The sequence below is a fragment of the Protopterus annectens genome, chromosome 14.part0 (genome assembly GCF_019279795.1).
Source record: "Protopterus annectens isolate FY-2018-M chromosome 14.part0, PAN1.0, whole genome shotgun sequence".
NCBI lineage: Eukaryota > Metazoa > Chordata > Ceratodontiformes > Protopteridae > Protopterus > Protopterus annectens.
Window position 1 is genome coordinate 366,974,424 of NC_056748.1, and position 25,395 is coordinate 366,999,818.

The 25,395-nt window shown below is 41.2% G+C and overlaps 1 protein-coding gene across 4 annotated transcripts in view; it reads left to right on the top strand.

Moving 5' to 3' along the window:
- Positions 1-259: 259 nt before the first annotated feature.
- The window catches only part of ZSWIM8 (zinc finger SWIM-type containing 8), a 2,719,879-nt gene continuing 2,694,743 nt past the window's right edge, over positions 260-25,395 (top strand). For all 4 annotated transcript variants that reach the window (XM_044056095.1, XM_044056097.1, XM_044056096.1 and 1 more), the window contains exon 1: positions 260-737. In XM_044056095.1, coding sequence (XP_043912030.1) covers positions 539-737 — 199 coding nt within the window. In that variant the 5' untranslated portion in view covers positions 260-538. The remainder of the gene's footprint in view (positions 738-25,395) is intronic.

Below are 25,395 nucleotides of genomic sequence, written 5' to 3' on the forward strand. Positions count from 1 at the left end.
TATTTCAACTATACACCAGAAATTAAAATGCGGATATATACCTCGTCATTACTGAACTATAACTACATATCAGTCATTTTAAATACAGTGTCACTATTAAAGAACATACTAGTTACTGAAAACAAGTTCTTCGTACAATACACTTAAAAATATCATGTACCAAATGGCCTATTACACAGGAAGATATTGCTACTACTTCCCTTTTTCAGTAGACCAGCTATACTTTGGTCCTCCTCAATTCCTCTCTTTCCCCGCCCCATGACGTCAGTCGTGACAACAGTGGGGTCCCGTCAGCCGTGGGAATCTATTCACGACCATAGGATAATGTGGGGGAGCACTTAATAATATGTAACCTATGGCTGCAAATACCGGGGACACAAAAATATGTCATTTTTGTTTTGAGCTTCTGCTTGTTCTGACAGTATTTCTTCCGTTTTGTTTTTGTGAGTGTTTTTAGTGCTTTCAAACCTTTTATAGCTACCTAAGTTTCACAACCTTTTTGGAAGCATTTGAAACACACACATATTTTTTTTATTGTATGCATGTGTTGCTGGATGTGATGGAACTCATGTTTGCCGAGTGGGAAGACGGAGAAAGATTTTCTTTTGATGATTCCGATAGATTTGAAGAAGATTCTCTTTGCTCCTTTATTTCTGAAGCAGAAAGCTTATGTCAGAACTGGAGAGGATGGAGAAAACAGTCTGCTGGGCCCAACTCCCCCACCATTAAAGTAAAAGGTATTTTTTTTAAGTTATGCATTCTGTAGTTACTTTTTATGTTACATTCTGGTCAAGTATGCGGTGGTGACAAGAAACTGGACTTATTTTTGGGACTGCTACAACTTGTGTAACTTGTGTCTAGACCACTGTGTTTAGTATTATTTTATTTTTCGGTTTAAGAATGAGAGGATTGTAATTGCTAACTGCACATGTGCATAGGTTGGACTTTGCTGTATGTTAGTTTTATTCACATGTTAATAATAGAACACAAATCGAGTAATGTAAATTAATCATTACAGTTCATGACTTTTTCCATTTTTGGTAAATTATGTTGCATTCATTGTTTCATCATTGCTTATGAAAACTCAGACTTGTATCACTTTGGTCCTTTCTTGGTTGTTGCACTTAGTGGTTGACTCTATCTTCCATCCTTTTCATTTAGTGTTAAATGCTTTCTTGTGAATTGTTACAGTGGCAAACGATCATCCTATAACCAGTGTTGCTACTGCTTACTCTCATGTTTTAACTCTTCTGACTCATTATTGTTGCTGTTATTAAAGTAGGCACATGAAGCCTAACATGCTCATTGTTTGGCAGTAACTAAATAAATACACTTGTATTATGAACTATTTTGCCATAGTTAAAGAAGCTTTTAGTATTGTTGCTTTCTTACCTTAGTTAATCCTGTATTACCACTGTTCTGTATAAGTTTGGTAAATGAATACCCTTTATTCTGGCTTCATTGCATGTTTTTTTTGTTTTACTTTTGGCCAGAAATTGTCTTTGATTTGTTCAGAGTTGCTATTCCTGTCTTCTGAAATCAGAAATACAGTTTTCAAACTTTTTTTTTGTGTGTGGAGGTACTTGCTTGTCACCATAAGAACCCCAAGCCTAAACTTAACCATAAAACTCTTAGTCTTGAACCTGAATCCCAGCCCACACCTTAACTTTAAAACTCTAACTCTACCATGGTACCGTAACCATGAAACACTGACTGTGGAGCAGGCTTCATATAGTATTACTAATAGTTAAACTACTTTTGTAAAGCATTATTATTATTTTTTTAACTTTGATTCAGATAGTGGTAGGTTTCTAACATTTCAGGAACTTCAGTTCATTCTTCTCTCTGTGTGACACTGTTTCTTTTGTTTGGTAACAAACTCACCTTTTACCTGCTGGAGTTAATTTATAACTGTAATTAACACATAAAAACTTATATACACTAATCAGTTTGAGGAAGTCTTTATTGCATGCAAAAGCATTTACTTGATGAAAGTCAATAAATATTTTTCTAACTGCGTTTTTCAAAAGAACCCTTGTTTGTGTGTGTGTGCATTTTATTTTTTCATCAAGTGGATGAATTAGTTGGACTTTGAGTCCATTTTCTTTAAGTATAGTCACAGTGTTAACAGTTAAGAGAAGTCTGTTAAACATAAGCAAGTGGACATTAAAAGCAGTTTAATGGTGTAGAACGCTTTTCAGTAATATTAAATTGTGCAGTTTTAACTGTATACCTGATGAAGAGCAGATAAATGACCAGTTGTCCAGCAAAGTGACAAATGAGTTTTAAAACTAACTGATTTAGGTAGCTGTTTTTTTTTTTTCCCTACTGCATGCTGACCATGAGTCCTGCTAGCCGTTTACCCCATTAGTTCCACATTCACTGGCAAAGAGCCAGCTGAGATGGACCATCATTTAGGCATTCAGCATGTCTTTATTTTGATCATAACCCCACTGCACATGCCAGTAACATGGGACTGGTGTTCAGTGGCACTGACTTCCACAAGTGACATGAAACCTCAAGACTGCCCTGCCCCTAGGCACCAGCTGACCTTCACGGTCTCTGATCTCCTCCAGAGGCTTGATATAGAACTGTATGCCCCAGGAGCATGTCCCACTCCATCCTTAACAAAGAGAGACAAGCTAGCAGTGCTGCATCACTTTTACCTTCCCCCACTAGCTCCAGTAAACTCCTGAGCTTTCATTCTAGTTTGGCTTGCCTGGGTTATAGGGCTTTGTTTGTTTTTGCCAGTGGAGCTGGCTAGATTGTTTTTAACAATGTTGCTTGCTGGAAAAAATTTGCAAGACTTGGCGAATTCAGGGGTCATGGTCCTTTTATATACAAATATTTAGCCTTCACAGAATCTAGAACCAAATGTAATGCAATGCTTGTAGTAGAAATGTGCAAGTGAAGACATCAGTAGTAGCTACCAGTTTACACTGAGGCAAGATATAGTTTTACCTGCAGTCTAAGCATAAAATAAAAACTTGCAACTCCCAACAGCAGAAATTGACTTGCCATTTATTCATATATGTAAAGTACACACAATATGCAAAACCTCTGTTTTTAGCCAGTTACATATGTTATACTGGGAAATATTTATTTGGCTACTTTACTACTTCCTCTTCGGTTTTGCAACATTCCTTGCCGTTTATTTTTCATGTGGTATATTTCTTTGAAGTTTATTAATCAGTATAATTTATCATATATGTCTTACAGTTATCTTTCTGTTTTCTGTTACTGAAATGCATCTTATCTCTTTGTCGGTTTATAGCCAACATCTTTTTCTTTGGCATCTTTGTGCCATGGTCACTTCTGAAAAGGGTCTATAGACCGGCCCACTTACCCGGTTATCAAATAATAAGTAAATAAATGTGCCTCCGTGCTGTGCAAATGAACAGACCAAATACTTTCAGTACATGTAGTCTTCAATTTCCCTGCCTAATAGGTGTGCAGTGGAGCTTGCTTAAATAGTCATCTTGTTTTTCTTCCAGCTCACCTCGGAAAATATTTCACGAAAAAAGTTTCTATCAACTTTATCAGAAGAATGAGAAGCAGACTCCTCTTCTGTTTGATAGCTCACTTTTTGTAATACTTTACCCTTCTGCCACAGTTTTGTCAGGCTCATCTCTTTCTGCTGGTATGATTGCATCTTTACTGATGCAGGTCTTGGCTGCTTTCTCATGGCCAGGTTTGGATCATAAACACAATGTGCCCTTTCAGTTAACAAATCCTGTTGTGGAAGATGAGCCCTTTTTGATTATTTTTACTTTCATAAAATTATTAGTCTGTCCCTTCCAGTTTCTCTGGTACAGCAGAAAATCTCAGGTTTTCTCTGCATGCTCTGTTCTCTAACTCTGCCATTTTTTTGAAAAGGTTCTTCTTGAGCAGTGTCATACTCAGCCAGCCTTTTCTTCATTTTGACCTCTGATTTTTGCATTTTTATCAGTTCATCTGAATAGCTGTTTAAAACGTATTCCATTTTTTCCAGCCTTTTATTTGAATCAATATATTTTTTCAATGTTTTCATTTATTTTAGTCTGATCTGAGCACATTTGAATTTATTTTTTCCTTTAAATTACTGGCAACCATGTCATGTAGCAAACTTGGAGCTTGAATTGCTTTTTGCCAAATAGCTCAGGATTCTTCTTATTCACTGTTTTCGTTTCACCTTTTATAGTTGATTTTTATTTCTGGCAGTCTGTTTCTTTGCTGACATCTAGGTAGTGTATTTACTAGCTACTAACTGAATTTTACTAAAACTGGCAGAATTACTGACCCTTATCTCTGTTTCTTATTTCACATTGGGAGAGCTGAAATTAAACTGCTGATCAGTGTGCAGCTGTCTTGAAAATTGCCTTAATTATCTTGTTAGTTCTACTGTCAGAACTAATGCAGTACTTTTGTAGCACTAATGTGATAATGCAGTACTTTTGTAGCACTAATGTGATAGTTTGCTTGGTCACCATGTCTCTATTAATTAGGGTGTGTTCATGCCTTACCTTAATCCTCCCCCCTCAAGCTTTGAAATATGAAGTGTGAAGGCTTAGTGAGGATACTCTTACTAATGGAATCAGTAATAAGCAGTAGGAGAAGATCTGTCTGAGGTACCTGAGCAGGTGCATTAATGGACCCTGGTGTAACTCTCAGTTCCTCAGATCTCCAAGTGATCTACCACCTGCTGACAGTATACATAACCATTTTACTTGCCTGCCTTCGCTAGGGAAAGAACTGAATTGTGTATATGCACATGATTAATGATTTTGTATGCAGAATGTGCAAAGCTGTCGTTTGTAGACTGTGTTGTTGAACACTGTTTTTATTTCTTGAAGCTAAGATATTCTGCAGGGAAAGTGTTTTCAGCAAAAGTGCAGTATTTTTTATTGCATCTAAGCAATTCAAATGTTGCATGCTATCCCAGTTACATTGCTCCACTGATGCCTTAAAAGGTTCACGATGTATAGTTTGTTTTTCTTACTTTAAAAACCTTATTTTATAACAAGTTTCTGTTATTGTGTGTGTGTATGTATCTTAGAAATTATAGCATTCCAGCCCAAATGGTGGGGGCACGAAATAAACTAAAATTTAACTTAGAGAGGGAAAAAAATATAATAATATGAATCTGAAAATAGGAAGGTAATGGATCCGATATGGTCTTTTCCATGCAATTCAACAGATGGGTTATTGGATCTGACCTCTGCGCCCCCCCCCCCCCCCCCAAGAGCTTGAGTACACAGCTGTAGCTTCTCCTCTACCCATAATTCTGTAGGAAGGAAGTGTTGTCCTGCAGACCTCCTTACGTGTTTTTCTAAAAGTTAATATCTTTGCAAACCAGTCCTATTTTTCTTCCTAGTTGCCCCTGAATCAAATCTTAAGCAAATGGTTAACCTTTTATTCCAACAAAGGGAATATACACTGCATTTGATGTTCAACAACAACTTAGATTTTTACCTGCACTGCATCAAAGACATTAAAAAATGGGGCAACTTTTTATTTCCTTTTGCTAGGAAGGTTGGGTCAGTGAGTTTCTAAAGTGACTTTATCCAGGTGACTCTCTGATTGCATCTCCTTGATTTATCAGCAGTGGGATTAGCATTACCACACAAGCCCAAGGTTCACTCAGCTGGAGTGGTGGCTACCTCCACTGCTTATTTTACTAGAGTATCTGTACATGAGATCTGTGCTGTGGCTACTTGGTCTACCATTCAAACGTTTGAACATCTAGTTTGTAATATGACACACTCTGGATCTCATGCATAATTTGGCTTCACTGTACTTTAGAATATATGTCCGTGAGAACTCCTAGGACTCTGATAGCTTGGGAATCTGTCCCATCTGTTGAGGTAGATGGAAAAGACAACATCAGATATGAAAGTTATGTACTTGCATAATGCTAGATCTATGTTGGCCTTCCAGCTCAACATTTCCTTCCTCCATCCCCCATTCTAAACTATCCCTTGACTGATAGAGTGGACCTGACCAGGGCCTTGTCCTGTTGATAGCCTGGAGCTATTTATCTTGTTTATGTCTTGTTGCATAGGTTGATAAGTCTGTGCTGTGTCCTCTGGTGAAGTATTGGGTACAAGCAGGCATACTTAATCTAAGGACTAGAGGGATTTATGGATAGGGGAGAAGCCAAAGTCCTGGATCAAAGCTCTTGAAAAAAGGATGGCGGGCAGATCTGGTTGGATCCAATAACCCATCTGTTGAGCTTGATGGAGCAAGACAACACTGATTTAGCGGTATGGTTAAGTACATAACTTTCATGTATAAACACGTGGTTAAGAGAAAAGCATATACATTTTTAAAATAGTAAAATATCATTGAGTTAAAACTGTATTTCTTAAAAATAAAAGGAAGTTTCTTTAGTTTTTATAGGAATACATAAAGTACACAAAATATGCAAGCCTACATTTTTTTTTTAATTAAAAAGGTGATTTGTTTAGTCTAATAAGTGCTAAGATTTGTAAGCATTGCTTAACTCTACCTTTTCTTTTTAGCAGCCATAAAAGAAACTTGACTACAGTAGTAGAAATTATAGGGTTGCCATACGGTAATTATAGCATGATATGAAGTTTGTATAAACCAGACAGAAGGCTACTAATGACACTTTCCCACCAAAAAGTTGGAACAGTGCAGAAAAACTGCCAAAAAAAACCTTCTGTGTTTTACATCGGATTACAAATGCACACGCAAAGGTCTCTGCTTAGGCACTGTTCGAATCATAGAAGTGAAAGGATAATAGCTATCATTTGGGAATCAAAAAGACGTCCTGCATACTATGCTGGCATAACTGTCACTGTCTTCCCTTGAGAGCTTTAGCCTTTCCGCTAGGAAATCCTTAGTGTGATGCTCAGGGTCAAATTAGAAACACACAGACACAAAGAAGGCCCTCTTCTTTTGGCAATGTTGGAATCCTAGAAGTGAAAGAATAATATTGGGTATCATTTAGTACTTGAACCCAAGACCTCCAACATACTGTGCTGGAGTTTTAGAAGACCTCCAGCATACCGTGCTGGAGTTTTCCCGAATTCCTTCTAAGTGGAAATAACTCCCTTGTATATAAACAAGGTGAATGGTGGGGAGAATTTCACTGTTCTAGTGACATTTCCAGGCATCATCTTTTGAGTTAGTTTTTCTGCCTTGCTTCATAGGAATCCCCAGTAGTGTGCTCATATTCCCCTCAGCAAAGTTTCACCCTGTGTCTTGGCCAACCTCTAATCAACCCAAGGCTGTCTCGTTGCCCTGCACTGTGAGACCTTGTGTCGGTGGAACACTAAAGTGCTTTCAGCTGTACTTGTGTATGTTAGAGTTGTATGTAATCTGTCCTCTAAACTGAAGACTCTTTCCCCTCTTCACTGTACCCGTGCACTCTAATGGTACCCCCCCCCCCCCCACACACACACACATGCATTTTTCTTTTCCTATTATACTCCTAGGTCAATTACTGAAAACTACTTTCTCTTGGAAAAAGTTTGCCTATGTAGCTGCAGCCCATACTTGAATTGTTCTTCCCTGTAGAAGTGGTGGTACTTTTCACCACACTGTACTAGATTAGTAGCATAAGATTTGTAGTTATTAGGAAGATATTGCACTACACTGACTGTTTTCTTTTTAGCAGCTGGCCTTGTCCAGTGTTTGATTCACAACCTTGTATTAGTTTGTGTTTACCCCCCTCCCCCACCTTGAACCTGCACAACTCCCTCTCACTCCTACTTAATTACATAGGTATCAAAAAACCTGATGTAGAAAGGCACCATCTTTTGACTTAGCTTTTCTGCCTTGCTTCATAGGAATCCGCAGTAGTGTGCTCACATGTAAGTATTACTTGGTATTGTTTTTGTGATTCTTATTGTTATTTTTATAAAGTTCATCCTAAGGGGATCCTGCAGTGCTTCTGTAACCACTCTGCCTCCCCAATAACTCACTTTAAATGTTTATGTACCCTATTGTAAAATGAAAATATATCCTATACCTACTGCTGTTGTATATTAACCCTGCATGCATTCACTAGCAGTCTACCATGGATTTTCTCTCCCTTTACTTTCCTAGGCTCTTTCTCCCTCCACTAAGTGCTTGTAGCTCACCATTGTATTTGCTCAGTTAGGCCACCAGGTAGCATTTTTCAACCACTACCTATCATTTAATACAAGCCAAAAGTACTGTAACTGTTCTATTAATTTTACCATTGCCCTGTTTTAGCCTTATTAATACTATAGTCTGCTAAACTGCTACTTATGCCAGTGCCTCCTTACCTCTGAACTAGTTCTCCAACTTCACTGATAACTTTTTCCTGGCTTTCTTCCTTCTCCTTTGCTCTACCTGCTCCGTTAGCCCTGAGGGCTCACTCTGCTCCCCATACCCTGCCCCCAATTCTCACCCACCCCCACTACTCCTATTTTTATTTCAACCACTCCCCACCCACTCAAGACAACCATCCCATCAAAGCCTTCCCCTCTTTACCCCTCCTCCTTTCACCCACAGTAATTAAACACATCACTAATTAAATGTCACTCTTTCACTACCCCTTCTCACCCCACAGCTGTTCTCTCCAACTACAAATCCTCCCATATTAAACTACCCTTTTCTAACCATGCTGTCCTTACTCTTCCTAACACTCTGAACCCCCCATCTCCCTCCTACTACTCCTAACAACTTTATACCATGCCAGCTCCTATACCTTCAGTCAGCTTCCATACTCTACTACTTATACTCCCACACAAAACCATCTCTTCCCTCCTTTTCCATCTTCTTCTCTCCTCTCTGTTTCAGCTCAACCCTCTGCACCTTTTTAATCCTAAAATTATTTCTACTACTGCTAAGACACTTAAACAAATACTAGACCATCTAGAATACCCTAAATCCAAACCAAAACACACTAAAATCACTTCCTTCAATAACCTCGTCTTAGCTGGAGACATTCACCCCAACCCCGGACTTAACCCACCCACAAATAACTTGCCCTCCCCCTTCTTCTAACTTTTCATCCCCTTACAATTCTCTTACAGTTTTCACACTCAATGCCCAGAGTCTCGGCAACAAAGCATATCAGTTTCAAGCATGGCTAAGTCATAAACAACCTGACATTGTAGCCATCTCTGAAACTTGGCTCAAACCCCACATCTCTGACTCTGAAATCCTGCCCTCTGGATTTCACACTCTCTTAGATGTGACTGCCCAAAGAAAAAAAGGCAGAGGTGTTGCATTAATCTATTCCAGTCTACTTACCATAATTGCCCTACCAAACTCCATTCCTAAACTCGCCAATGCAGAACTAACAGTCCGGTCTATTAAAAATGAATAATCACAAAAGCCTCTCTATCATCCCCCTTTATATCCCACCTGGAAGTAACATCTCAACCCTTTAATACATACTCCAATAGGCCACAGCTGAAATTAACCTTGAAACTTGCGTACTAGGTGATGTAAACATCGACTGGAATAAAATCAGCAGTCCCATACCCTCCCTGTCCATTAACCTCTTTAACTTTACTCAAGTAACCCACTCCATCACCAGACGCAATAAAACAAATCACCCAGGATCCACTTTTGACTGAATCTTAGTTACCCATCCAAATAAAATTATCAACTCTGGCACCATCCCTGACTCTGTTAGTGACCACTTCCCAGCTTTCATTTACCGTGCAACCACCTCCCATCCACACCAACATCAATATATTCAGACCCACAACCTTAGTAACCTTCTCTAACTATCTCAAACAAATGAATTGGAAGATTCTAAAAACCTTTCACTCGATAAAGCCTTAGACCACTTTAATTCTATTTTCCTAGATGCTCTAAATTCCCTAACTCCACCAAGGAAAAAAAGAATAAAAACTATAACTGCTCCTTGGCTAACCAAAGAAACGAAGCAAATTATGCATCAGAGACAAATCCAGGAGCTTTACCAAAAGAATAAACTTCCCAAAACCCTTCTCCAATATACACAGCTCCGTAACTTTGCAAAAAAACAAATCTTCAAGGACCAAAAATCCTATTGCACTAAGCTCCAGTCTAGCCACCCCCAAAACACTAGGCTTTTTTTGGAACTGTATAAACTCACTCCTCAACCCAGGCTCCAAAAATAACCCCTGTCTGAACCCAAGTAAATCTGACCTAGAATTAGCCTCACTGTTCAACTCTTTCTTTATAGAGTCAATATCCAACCTAACGAAAACTTTTCCCAACAATGACCCATTTCTCCTACATTCCACCTCCTCTAAGTCCCTAAATAATTCCCCCCCCCCCTATGTTTTGAGTTTAAGCCTGTCTCCACTAACTACATAAAAAGACTTCTATCCAAACTTAAACCATACTCCAATGCACCTGACAACATCCCCTCTTCCTTTCTCAAGTCTGCTGCCGGTAGTATAACTCTCCCAATTAGTATCCTATGTCCCTAAACTGTGACGTTCCACCTTTATTCTTCCTCTCCACAAGGGAGACAAAAATGCTAACATTTCAAACTTCCACCTTATAGCTCTTCTCTCTTCAATCTCCAGAATCCTAGAAAAATGCATCCACCTCCAACTTATGCTTTTTCTGACTAAAAACCGACTTCTTACCCCTACCCAACATGGCTTCCGACCAGGACATAGCACCATAACAGCTCTACTCTCATTCTTAGAAACTGTCAGTCAAGCCTGAGATTCTGGGAACTTGGTATCCACAGTGCTCCTAGATCTCTCTAAAGCATTTGATACTGTTTCCCATAAGCACCTTCTAAGTCACCTCTCAAACGTAAATCTCTCCCAAAACACTCTTTCCTAGTTCTCAAGCTATATGTCGGATAGATCTCAGGCTGTGAAATGGGGGAAAAAAAGGCACCTCACCTTTCTTACCCACCCCAACCAGAGTACCACAGGGGTCCATCCTCGGACCAATGCTGTTTAATATCTTTATCAGTAACTTTCACTCTGCTATTCCTAATGCCAAAGTCATCCAATATGCAGATGACTCTACACATGTCTATCTGCCTCTAACTTCCATGAACTCCTATCTAACACTCAGACTGCCTTCTCAACTACTGAGATCTGGATGTGCCAAAGTCACCTTTCTGTCAATGCTAACAAATCTAAAATACTACTGTTCACACACTCAAACTTTTTCTCTTTTGATAAAAATGCCTTCCAAGTCTTTAGCCAAAGCAACTCTCCAGTCAAAGTTGTTCCCTTTGCCAAACTACTCGGTGTAACTGTAGATGAACACCTCAAGTTCGACATCCATATTCAGCAAAATATAAAGAAAACCCAACAAACACAAGGTATGCTATACAGGAACAACCACTTCCTGTCTCCTTCTACCAGGCATACTTTGACCTCCTCTTACCTCCTTCCCTGCCTTCTGTATGGTGCCCCGCTACTAACTAACCTATCCTCTTCCATCACTTCTAAACTTGAAAGCTGTTATAACAAAATTTGCCACCAAAGCCAAACATTCCACTCATCACTGCGTTACCCTCCAATCCCTCAACTGGTTAGAATTCAGAAATTACCTCGACTGCCTCCAGTTCATTACAGCACATAGTGTGGAGCATTTGGATGGATTATATATTAGTCTAACATCCTTTCCCCATACACCCCAAGTAGAACTCTCAGGTGTGAACACCAAAACTTAATTACTGTCCACAAACCTAAACGTCCTGCTGGACAACTTTGCCTCTCCTTGGGTAAGAAATGGAACTCTCTCCCTTCCACATTAAGGACAATGTCAAACAAACAACTTCAAAACTCAGCTTTACACCTATCTTTCCTCCAAATGGAAATAATGTGTCTGCATTCTCCCTACCTAGAACTCTTTAACAAAAGTCCCTGGGAGGGTATCCTCCTGAGTTCCTAAGCACCTTCTAGCTGGCCTATAACCTTTTATAGCTAATTCCCATATGATCTCTCTCGCACTCTGTAAATAGCTTTTGACTTGAACTGTGCGAGTTTGTTGAAATGTATCTGCACAATATTTTTCCAGTATGGGCAATATTGCTCACGCTTTGTATTATGTATTTGTACTTTTACTTTTATTTTTATTGGACTGCTATCTTTACTGTAAACTGTTTCATGGAGTATTTTTCCCCGGGCCTCCACTGAAAACAGGCTCTCTGGGCCTAGTGGAATTCCCGGTAATCAAAGTGGAAATAAATAAATAAATTTCCTTGAAGATTTATTGATGTGGTTAAGTATATGCACAACTGTACTTCTTCTTTTGGGAGGATCACTGTAACTATAAATCATAATGCTGGATTAAATTCTACCTTGTGTAGGAGGAGCAAAAGTGAACTCTATTTTTTTATATAGTAGTTTTCCTTAAACGTTTCACACGTCACTTAGGTTTATAGGTTCTTACTAGGTTGTTGATCCATGCATATCTTCAAAATCCTATCCCTTTACTCCTATGAAATTCTTGGCCTTACAATTTTAAGTATAAATAATCCAGAGCTAGCAGAACATTTCCATGTTCCCCTTATCTATGTAAGGGACAAGTGTGCTAAACCAGGGGGTAAATTTGCGGTTCCCCATCCATTTCTCCAGTTTACATTTGGCTAAAGGAAGGGAAGTAATTTATGTGGAGAGAGACTTTTCTGAAGAAGTGGCGTGCTCTGTGATTACATATCCATCCCTTCAACATGTTCTGTTTATATTGTATAAGAGATTAAAGTCTTTTAAGTGGGTGTTTATGCCACCACTGGACTTGCAGATGTGGCATAAATCTGCAAAGATAGGGACTACTGAGGCTCTGTAAATGAGGCAGAAATCTCCTCTCTGTAGCTCATCAAGAAGAGGGACAAAGGTTTGAGTCAGTGAATATTTTTTTTTTACTTTATTTTGTTCCTTGATTTTCTCTGTGAGAAAGCACTGTGGTTTTTCAGGTTATGTTAAGTGTTTGGAAAGGTACATACTGAAGGGGCGTTTTACTCCATGATTGGTGTGTGTTTATTTTTATATGTATGTGTGTGTATATATATATATATATATATATATATATATATATATATATATATATATATATATATAATCTGTGTGTATGTATGTGATGTATGTATATGTGTGTGTGTGTGTGTGTATATATATATATATATATATATATATATATATATATATATATATATATATATATATATGCATATATATATATTTACACTTACGAGTGCGAGATACAGATTAGAGATGTATACATACAGTAAATATAAGAAGTGTACACACCTCTGTTAAAATGCCATGTTTTTGTGATATATAAAAAAAAAAACGAGACCACAATAAATAATTTCAACACTTTTCCCACCTTTAATGTGACCTATAACCTGTACAATTCATTTGAAAAACCAACAAATCTGTTATGGGAAAAATATAAAAAAAATAAAAGTACAATGGGCTGGTTGCATAAGTGTGCACACCCTTAAACAAATACTTTGCTAAAGCACCTTTTGATTTAATTACAGCATTCAGTCTTCTTGGGTACAGTATGTCACGACTACTCAATATTTTACTCCAACGTGCCTCTCCCAACTGTCTCCTCAAGCTCACTTGTCCCTTCACAATAACTCCACTATTCCTGTTGCCATTTTCCTATGATTCTTTTCTGTAATCTACAGTCTACAGAATCTTTTCTAAGTTGTCTGTAAATCCTTTAACCATTATAATTTTAATTTAATTGCTTTTTTGTTGCTTGATAATATCATAATCGTAAGTATAATTTCGTAATTGTTTAGTGCTTTATCAACAAGAAATCAGACATAGTACAATTGGATACAATACCAATACTATCTTTCCCTTGTCTGGAGATGTTCTCTCTGGGACTCGGCTGAAGAGAGATTCTTGCTTAGTCAGTGTGTCCCAGTCAATAAAAAGGAGTGAGGTGAGTGAATGGATAAGCAAATAATTGCTGAATACAGTGGAATGATCACATCCCTGAATTTAGACTACATATCCTTACTAATAAGTTGCACAGTAATTAAAGGACTTTCTTACAGTCATGGATACATGGGTTTCAAGGACCTTTATTATTCACATAGGTTCCTGGGTCCCAGACTGCTGGATCAATTTTCAGGAGTGGGTTGCCCCCCTGTGATGGTTACAGGTGATGTCATGCTTGCTAAAGAAGACCATTATACATTTTTATGGCATGTAGTTTTAATTCATTGTTATGACACCAGATATTTGTTTGGGAAAGGCCTCCGCGGAGGATCTTTATGTTCTGTGGTGAGTTTGATTGGCATTAGTTTTACAGACATCTGCAAACTTGGTCAGCCATAAACCGTTAACATTAACTTTGACCTTAGAGAAGTAAATGACAAAGAGGATGGCCCAAGTACTGAAACTGGGGTACCCCACTAGTTACACATCTTTAGAAGGAGCTAGAACACCTGTCCTAACTTAAAAGGTTCTGGTTGTGTGCCATTTTGCTATTCAATGTGTTGTATAGGGATTAAAGTTTAGCTGGGAGAGTTTTATCAATAATATCATACTGGGGTAGTGTTTAATGCCTTTGTGAAGTTAGATATGTAGTGGATACTGATTTTTCCCTCATCCATTGCTTCAGTGATGTTTTCAAAGAGATCAGCCAGGTTAATCTGGCAGGATCAGCCCTCAACAAAACCAAACTGGTTTACCTCAAGAGTTAGTATGTCATCTGTGTTTTTCATTAATTCCATAATGATCCTTTGCATAGCCTTACAGATGAGATTGGTTAATCTTATGGGTCTATAATTACCTGGAGACATTGATGCCCTACCTTTGTGCAAGGGGATGACTGTTGCTGGCCTCCAATTTTTCTAGCACAAGTCCTATTTGAAGGATGATGTAGAATAGTCAACAGACCAACATGATGTTATGTGATCCTATCTCGCCTACATTCTGACTGATGGGTTCGGAGCCGATCCCTCGGCTCCGACTCGGCACGCTTATGCTATAGAGCGAGGCCTCTAATTGGCTGAGCTATCTTTATCCCAGGATGCACCACCACTAATCCCCCAGATCTCGTTTGCCGTTTACAGAGCTTGGACGTGGTCTCAACATTGGCTGGGCTAAGTACTATATATATAGTCTTTTTCCTGTCAGTATTTGCTTCATTTAAACCCAAAAGCTGTTTTAACGGCTATTCTTTGTGTACGAGTGTGTTTCTGGCAGTTTGATTGAATTTTTAGTATAATTTCCTGTCAGAGAAGGTTCCGTTTAAGTTAGAGGGGCCTTCCCCTGTGGTTACTACTTCTCAGTGGTTGTGTGTGGGTCAAGTACCCGTTTGAGTTAGAGGGTCTTGACCCTCCTTGTTTTCCCCTTTCTCTTTCTCACTTTCTGTGTAAAAAAAAAAAAAAAAAAAAAAAAAGTTTTTCAGTTTTTTGTTCCTGTGTGAAACCCTGAAGTTTACTGTTGTGGTCTGTTTTTCTTGTAGGACTATGTCTAAAGAACATAAACCCTCCGGGTTTAAAAAGTGCACGAGGTGTGGGTTCAAAATGTCCATAACGGACGACCACTCCTCGTGCGTCTATTGTCTTGGCGCCAAACATCTGCAGGAATCGTGCAGTGTATGCCATGCGTTTTCCTCCCGAGTCCTCCAGGAGAGGAAAAACAAATTAATCCTCAAAGGATTAATCAAGCCTTCTTTCGAGGAGGCTTTATCTTCCTCTCCGTCTCCTTCTAAGAAAAGGAAAGCGCCGGCTCCGACCAGTCAGTCGGAACCGACGGCTAAGAAAGCTAAGCAGACTTCTCCATCGGCTCCACGGACTTCGGAGCCGAGGTCGGAACGGTCTGCCTCGATGCCTCCAGCCTCGACCCCTCTGGTTTCGGAGCCGAGGTCTGGGGCATCGAGAGGCTGGTCACCCTCATCGGCTCCACTGATATTGGAGCCGATAAGGGTCATCGGCTCAGACTCTTCCCCCTCGGGCGAAGTCCTTATCGGCGCCGAGGGAAATTTCCTTGAAGGTTTCCTCGGAGCCGATAATAGTTGAGTCCTTTCGGAGCCGGTCCCCGAGCCCTTCGGAGCCGATGGAGAAATCGGTTCGGGCCCGATCGGTATCCTCGAGATCATCCAAGATGTCTGATTCGGACATCGACAGGGTGCTCCTTCGACTCTTCCAGTCTCCGGTGTTCCAAAAGATGGTTTCGGCTCCAGCCCAGTTGGCTTCGGAGCCGATGGTCCACCCCCCTACTGTACTTCCTCCTCCAACAGCTTCGGCACCATTGGAGCAGGTGTTGGTGGAACCAGTGGAGGTGTTAGGGTCAGGCCCGACCCTTGCTCCGACTCCAGCTCTCGGGTCGGAGTTCAGTGCACGGACTTCTTCCTTCGGCCCTGGGGGGGAGGCTTCGGGATTGATGCCTTCGGTCCCAAGTCTTCCTCTTGGTGCGTCGGCGGCGGGAGTACCGTCCACTGTCGTGGCCACGGAGGGGGGACCTTCCCAGGATTCTGGTGGTCCCGCCTTCAGGGCTATGAGGAGTGCTCTAGCCAAATCTTCATTGGCTACCTCCACAGTTTCCCCAGCTCCTTCCCTACATTTGGAGACTGGGTCGTTGGCAGTCCCCCTGTCCGCAGACAGCGGAGCCCCTGGGCCTCAGGTTACCCCGCTGGGGTTTCTCCCTCCTGGAGGTCCTTCTGAAGCCTCTTCGGAAGAACCTCCCAGGAAGAAAACGTGCAAGAGGAAGCACGTTGACTCCCCTGATGAGTCTTTGACATCTGACACCGATCTCGATGATGCAGAGGGGTCCCCCAAGTCGTCCTCGGATGATGTCTCCTTTGCAGACATCCTGGAAGCCCTAAAACAATGAGGCAGCTGGCAGTCCAAACCTCCCTCTGCTGATGAGTCGGTGTTCCTGAAGGCCTTCGGGGCTCAGCCCTCCGCCTCCTGGTTGTCTCCGCCCTTCGAGCTCTTGGATTTGATCTGTCGAAGGGCGTGGGAACACCCAGAGTCTGTGGAACCGGTGCCTGCTCGTACAAACAAATTTCTTTCGGCGCCCCCAGATAGAGAGTTCCTTACGAAAGGTGTGGCTGTGGATGCTATGGTGGTGGCATCTGCTAGCCAGCAAGATGTAACAGAGGCTTCTACGTCCATCCATCCTCCTAATAAGGAGTCTAGGAGCATGGATCGGTACGGTAAGCGCACCCTTAGTTCAGCGGCCTTTACTCTGAGGTCTCTGAACTACCTGACGCACTTTACGAGATTCCAGAGGGATCTGATTAAGGAGCTATCTGATACCCTCTTAGGTAACCTGCCTCAGGAGCTGGCCCAGACGGTTGGTTCTCAGCTGGCTACGATGTCGTCCATTTCGAACTCGTCCATGAGGCTTATTTCATATGCGGCCGAAGGGGCGAGTAGAGCGGCGGGTATAGGCATTGCTCTACGGAGACAAGCCTGGCTCCGCCTGTGTCATTTCGCGGAGGCCTTCAAGTCTTCATTCACCGACGCCCCCTTTGATGGATCCTCCCTGTTTGGGCCCAAGGTGAAAGACACACTTACCCGCTGTGAACAGGAGGGTAAGACTCTGACTGCCGTAGGGGCATGATTTTCCACTCCCTTTCGGCCTTATCCCAAGGCTAAAAGAGGAGGGAAGATGTGGTTCCGTAGATCTCAGAAGTCTTACCCCTCTCAGCAGGAAGGTTCCCCCTCCAGAGTCAGAGGAGGGGGAAATTCATCAGAAAGACGCTGTCCCAGAGGCGGCAGAGGCCCTCGCAACACTGGAGACCGCGAGTCCTTTCGTGGCTCTTCAGCTTTTCATAGTCCCTGAGGGATTGCCCGACTGTGCTGCTCCGGAGCCAGTCGGGGGTCGTTTTTCGAAGCACCTGAAGGCCTGGGAAGGGATCACTCAGGACCGATGGGTGCTTCGAATTATCGCCGGAGGTTACTCCATCCCATTCTGTTGCCCCCCCCCCTCAGTCCAAAAGAATCCCGGACCCGCCACCCAGTCAATGGGATACCGCAGCCTTGGAAGTTTCAAAGCTGCTGCAAAAAGGAGTCATCCAACCGGTCCCCGCAGACCAGATCGGATTAGGGACTTACTCAAGATTCTTTTTGGTGCCAAAAAAGACCGGGGACTTGAGGCCCATTTTGGACCTAAGCAACCTAAACCGTTCAGTCAAGAAGTCCAAGTTCCGAATGGTCACTTTACAAACCATTCTCCCATTGTTGGAGAAAGGTGTTTGGATGTGCGCCATAGACCTCAAGGACGCGTATTACCATATCAAAATACATCAAACGTCCAGGAGACACTTGCGCTTCAGCCTAGGAGGCAGTCATTTTCAATTCCGTGTGCTGCCCTTTGGTCTCACCACAGCCCCCAGGGTGTTCACCAAATGCTTGGCAGTAGTGACTGCTCACCTGAGAAGTCTAGGATTCCAGGTGTTTCCGTACCTAGACGACTGGCTCCTAACTGCCACCTCCAAGCATCTACTACTACGGAACCTGCAAGCCACAATATCACTGGGCAATTCCCTTGGAATCACCTTCAATTGGCCAAAGTCTGTGTTAAGGCCATCTCAAAGAATAAGATTCATAGGGGTAGAGATAGATTCAAACCAGATGCGGGTCTCTCTACCTGCAGACAGAATTCAGACCATTCACAATCAGGTTCGAGCCTTACTCCCCAGGTCCAAAGCCCCAGCCAGAATGGTCCTACAATTATTGGGATCGATGTCTGCCACAGTTCTGCTAGTTCCCTTGGCAAGGTTACACATGAGAATCCTCCAGTGGCTTCTTTCAACTCAGTGGTCCTTTCAGGAACTCCCTCTCAATCATCTAATATGGATCACAGACTCTTGCAAACGGGACCTTCGCTGGTGGCTAGTGTCCTCCAATTTGGACCAGGGACGACCCTTTGTTCTTCCTCATCCGGTGGCCACTTTGACCACGGACGCCTCCCAGACGGGGTGGGGGGGGGCATTCCCTGGGCAGGTCAGTCCAAGGCAAATGGCACCCGGAAGAGACCCCTCTCCACATCAACATCCTAGAGATGAGGGCAGTACTCCTGTCCCTTCGAGCCCTTCACGATTACCTCCCTCAGGACGTAATTGCTGTTCACTCAGACAACATGTCAGTTGTCTGGTACCTGAACAAACAGGGAGGGACCAGATCCTATCCTCTTTGCAGAGAAGCGATGAGAGTTTGGGAATGGGCAGTCTCGACCAAACGCTTCCTGGTGGCTACTCACATACCGGGCAAATCCAGTGTCATAGCCGACAGGTTGAGCAGAACCATCCTCTCTCCTCACGAATGGTCTCTGAATATGACAATTACAAGGCAGATTTTCAGCGAATGGGGAGTTCCGTGTTGCGACCTCTTCGCGACTCCTCTGAATGCGAAGTGCAAATAATTTTTCTCCCTAACCCCGGCTCCGGGGAAGAGCCCTATGGACGCATTAGTCCATCCTTGGCCCACCGGACTGCTTTATGCCTTCCCTCCAGTTCCTCTCCTCCCCAGAGTGATTCAAAAGGCATCTCTCTTAGGCAGCAAGATGATCTTAATTGCTCCGTACTGGCCTCGTCAAGTGTGGTTTCCCTATCTTCGGAAACATGCTCTGGAAGGTCCATGGTTCCTGGACCAGGTCCCAGACCTACTGATTCATCAGTCGGGACTACTACACCAGTCCCTACACACGGTAGCATTTCTTTCTAAGCTTGCTATTGGTGACATTTGTGCTGCGGCTACATGGTCTTCCCCGCACACCTTCATTTCTCACTACAAATTAGATGTGGCATCTAGAGGACGAGCTTCATTTGGTTCCACAGTGCTCAGGAGTGTTTTCCAATGAGCCACCCGGGATTTAGGTGCTAGGGACGCTGTCCCATCAGTCAGAATGTAGGCGAGATAGGATCACATAACATCTTTTAGTTATGTACTCACCATAACTTCAGATGTTTGGGATCCATCTCGCCTACATTCCTAATAACCCACCCTCCTTCCCCCTTCCTTGGAGATCAGAGGATATCAGAAGGTCCAAATCCTGTTGTTTCATCTTGAAACATCTAACAATGTTATATAAACAAGCTGTGCATGTGTGCATGAATGCGGACAAACAAGATCTGGGGGATTAGTGGTGGTGCATCCTGGGATAAAGATAGCTCAGCCAATTAGAGGCCTCACTCTATAGCATAAGCGTGCCGAGTCGGAGCCGAGGGATCGGCTCCAAACCCATCAGTCAGAATGTAGGCGAGATGGATCCCAAACATCTGAAGTTATGGTGAGTACATAACTAAAAGTTCTTGCACGGTAAACATTTATGGCTGCAGTTCAAGGGGATGACTGTTGCTGGCCTCCAATTTTCTAGCACAAGTCCTATTTGAAGGATGATTTAGAATAGTCAACAGACCAACATGTTCTTGCACGGTAAACATTTGTGGCTGCAGTTCATTTCCATCATATAGAATAGCCTGTCTGTGTGTGTGAGAATTTGTTCTTGGAAGATTTAAGGGGATGTGGGTATGTCATCTGGGAATCTAAGGGGGGAGAAAAGGAGGGGATGAAGTTAGAGCTGAATCTAGTAGATTGTATGTAACTTAGCCATGCGTGTCCTAAGTTAAGGATTGGTTGTGTGAGCTATTGGATATTCAGTTTTGGGCAAGCCATGCAGCTGCTGCTGTTGTTCACTTTAAGAAAATTGATGGAATATTAGTGGACTTCATCACCACCACCTTTCTTTAAGTAGTGGCCCTTCTCCATTGCACAAATGATGTTTTTTCTGGTCTTTGCCAGTTTAATCACACCAGCTTTGTACACCTATGTGGTGTAACCCTCCCCTCCATAGGAGAGGTGAAAGGGACATGCCCCTTTACTCCTCTCCCTCCTTGTCTAACCACTCTAGTGGAGGGACGACTAGTTGAACCACTGTCATCTGGGTTGCAGTCAGGGCCTCATCCCTTTGTATCTCCGAGATAGAGTAATATCTTCGCTTCAAACCATGCAAAACAAAATTGGTTGGTTTACTTCTCACTTGTATTCAGACTAAAAGAAATCCAGAATGGGTTGTGCTGTGGTATGTAGTAGCAAGTCAGACAGCATGTTTTTGAGAGGAAACTGAAGTGCAAAAAGAATACAGATACTGGAGATAATGCTGACTCCATACAATTATCTGTCAGAATTGAGGAAGAAACAATGGGTTGAAAACCATGAACTTTGCAAAAGGTAAATTAGATGAACTAAATACCCCCGCTGATTAATAGTTTACGCAGAAGTGTAATAGAAGTATATTTGTTTGCATTGAGGCATACACCTTAGGCAAGCACTTCTGAAAGTATAATGTCAAAATCTCCACTTCTTAGTGTATAATCTGCAGCAGAGTATTGCAGGAAAACATCAAGCCATTGCACATGATGTGGGATGGGGTTTGGATAATGCTGCTGTTATTAATTAATTAATTTATTTATTCCCTGATTATTCCTTTAACCCATTTCAGCATTGGGGGCTAGCCTATCTTAGCACTTAATGAGCAGGAGGTGGAGAATCACATTCCAGATGGGGCAATAGGTCATCTTGGTACACACACACACACACACACACACACACACACACACACACACACACACACTTGCTTTGCACATAGTGTACATGTCTTTGGTACAAGATATACCCCCATGATGCAGCATTTATTGTTTGATCACCTTGCCTAGGATAAGCATACTAGGTTCCACTACTGTTGTAAGAAGGCTGTTAACAGTATGTCTAAATTAGCAGGATGTAGTTGTGCTCCTCATTTTTGAAAAGGGGAGGGCAGAAGGATGCATTGCAATTACAGAAGGATTGTACTTCTCAGCTTTTTTGCACTGGTGCTAGAAAGGCAAGTCCATTATCCAAGCCACCACTTAGAGTAGCAGTGCAGCTAGATCAACTCTTTATTCTTGCAGAAGTATTATATGGGTTGTTGGAGCTTGCCGGTACTGTACATTTATGTTTTTGGACTTGCAGAATGAATGTGACAGTGGTCTCAGGCAGTTGTTGTTGTTTATTTTTTTAGAAGAACTATGCAAGATCGGTGCTGTCTGCCATCTAGTTTCTCAAGAGTGACAGCTGTGTCTGCATTTGTGATGTTAAGTCAGATACATTTTAAAAGGGGTTGAATGCAGGGCTCTGATAAGGGTCTCTTATTTCCCCCTTGTTGTGGCTTTCATAGACATTATTTCAAGACCCAGCCAGGATCTGGATAGTATCTTTTTAGAGGATGTGACAGTTGCATTGCTTTTTATTTGCAGATAATGTGTACTTATTCTCAAGTGACTGTCTTACAATGTACTTTGGATAATTCACTGCTGATAGTAAAGCAGTATGGATGAAAATCGATGCCTCCAAATAAGAGGGCGTGTATTCACAAAGAGTATTTTGCTGTCATCATATGAAGGGAGAGCAGCTACTGCTGATGCAGGTGTCTAGCTCACAAACTTTAGCAGCAGCGTATCATTGGTCCTTGGCATGTACCAGACTGGTAGTGATGGTAATGGTGCTTGGATATGTGACAATGCTCTCAGTTTATCCATCAGTCTGTGTTACAATGTTTACTTTTGGCTAAGAGCATTGGCTAGTGCCTAAAAGGATGATATCAGAAATGCAAGTGTCAGAAACTCGGTTACTTCACAGGGTAGCTGGTCACACTGCTGTACTGAGGAGATCAGTAATATTCATGTGATGCACTCAGGAGCTCTGCAATTTAAGAAGCTGCTTATTGAAGACCCAGATCGGCTCACTTTTCATGAAGGTTTGGTGATGCAGTCGGTACTTTATGTTGAGGCATGATTTGAAATCATTTGGGCAATTTGTGAGATTGCTTCCATTGGCATCTTCTCTAGGAGGTGTACAAGACCCAGCCCACAGCAAGGAGGACCTAAGGCAGTCTTGGAGCACATTGGATGCGTTTTACTTCTCATGTTGCCCAGGAACATCTGAAATCCAAGAGGGTGAGCTGGTGACTGTTGCTGGGAATACTGAAGCCTGATCTACCCTGTTCTGCTTGCTGCCACAATGACTTTCAGCAGTTCAAGAGATTTGGAAAATGATTCTAGAAATGTATTCCTCATTCTTGAAGTGACTGTGCCATCTATTTTAAGTATGGATATTCTATTAAAATAAATTACAAATATGATGTCAGCAGAAAAGGCCCCTTGGTCCACCTAATATGCCCATTTACCTACCTTCTGGATAAGCAGTTCTTCCTTTAATCAGTTACTTCCACACCTTACCCCTTCAGCAGCTTTGTCCTTGCTTTATTGAACTACAGAAGAACCTGGAAGCTTTCTTCTCTTTACAATAGAACACATACATAAATCTCTAATTGAAAATTACATCCTAAAACTGAAAAAAATTGTTCTTCATATCTTGATAGTCTATGTATTGGTAATTCATTAGAATGTCTGCTTGTCATATTTTAATTTCTGTCATACCAAAATGCCTTACATAGTGACGCTCGTGATTTTCTTTTTCGGTTTCTTTGCCTTACTCTTTGAATGGGAGTTTTGGTTCCTTTTAATAAGACACTGTGTAGATGCTGTAAATAAGCTTTCACCATTTAGTTTTAGTCGACGACAGTGCTCTGGGTCACCATTTTTTATAGGGTTTGTTTATTTATTGTTTCTTTCAAATTGCCTTTTATTATAAATTGGTCAACTTTAACCTTGATTATGTTCTGCCATTTGTTTCCATACAGATTTATTTATGAGTAATAATGCTAAATATTTCTGTAAATTATCACTGTACTACATAAATGGACTCCTATCTCGTCTTTTCTTTGTTTGTATTTGTTATATGGAGCTTTTCTCTCTGTGCCCCCACTAAAAAAATCTTTTTATAGACCTAGTCGGACTATCCCTTTGAACAAATGAAGATAAAATGTATGTGTGTATATTTGTTTACCAAGGTAGTGTATTGATCTCGAATCATTTGCAGGCACAGCCAGGGTGATTGATCACAACGTAGAAGAGTGATACATTGCAAACAATAGTGAAAAGGTACAAATACTCTCAAAACTATATACTGTAATATATGTACTTTTTGGCAAAGAAAATAACACTACAAATATTACAAGATACTATGCGGTAGCGTTGTCGCCTTACAGTTAGATGTTGCCCGTTCGATTCTCCGTTAGAACGCCTTCTGTGTAGCGACATGCGTGAATGGGCGTTCCTTCGTTGAAGGTTGTGCGTTAGGCCCGGCAAGCCAGTACGTAAAAAATCTACTGCCAATCATTAGCGGACCGGAGTTCCGCTGTGGAGACCCCTAACCGGGAAAAGCCAAAAGACACAAACAAACTATATTGTAAAATATCTTTACCCTGTATGTGAAAGCAGTTTGTGTTTCTTTTTAGCTAAATTACTTTGCTTTTTAGATACTTTAAGAAGACACAAACCTTTTCGGGCCACTTGCATTTTCCTTTAATACAAAAGAAAAGATTGAAATGTTCAAATCTGTAGTTTTCTCAGGTTAAAAAAATCCGGACCCCCCCCTCCCCTCCCCCACACTTTTGCAAGGTGCGGACTTTGTCAGCTTGTCTGATTTATTGATTACCAGTAAATTGTCTTCTAGGAGTTTGTAAGACATGGTAGCTACCTGTAATTTTTTTCTTTTTTTAAATCTGTTTTGCATCCTTCAAGAAAAATTGCAGATGGTCTTTCAGAAGTATTCATAATGTAGTGCGTTAACATGAACAATAACAACCAGTTAATGCATTATTACTTTTGAATGCTCGTATACTGTAGTGGAATAACCCAGGCACCTGTTGTTACTAATACCTTATGGTAACTTAAATTTGCATAGCATTTAACAGTCTGTTACTAACGTATAGTAAGTTAAGACTTTAATGTTTTCATATATACATGTTAACTGTTCTTCCAAATGTAACACTCCCTTTTAGCATCTTTTCCTGGGAAAACATCATTCATTGTTAATATGCATGTAATTAAAAAAGCTAACTTTAGTGTAGATGAATAACATAATTTTGCAACTTTACAACTGTGTCTGTTGAATGTCTGTATAGCTTCCATAGTTAACATTTGCTCACTTACTTTTCCTGTTTACATTTTTTGCTAAGTCGTTTTCCCTGTTTTTCAGCTTGTTCATTAACAAAACCACATTCCCGTGAGCAGTTGTACACCGACTTCCACCTTTATATATTTTTCAGTACTAAAATTATTTAAGCAAATTGATTCTTCATTTTTTAGTACAATATAACTAGTTTTTTCATATCATAGAAGCTTAAGCATTTAACTTGGTTGTACTTGAATTTTTGTTTAACGTTCTAAAATTATTTCTTCTAAATATTAAAACTTAGAAACATGTTTTTGGCCATTACATATCCCTAATACAACTTCCTTGCATCTCCAACAATGTGCCTCTACATTTGGAAGCATCTTCTTGAACCTCTAGGAGTGTAAATGAACTTGTGAACATTTGTGTTTGTAGCATATCTAAGTATTGTACAAATCTGTTTCACATTGATT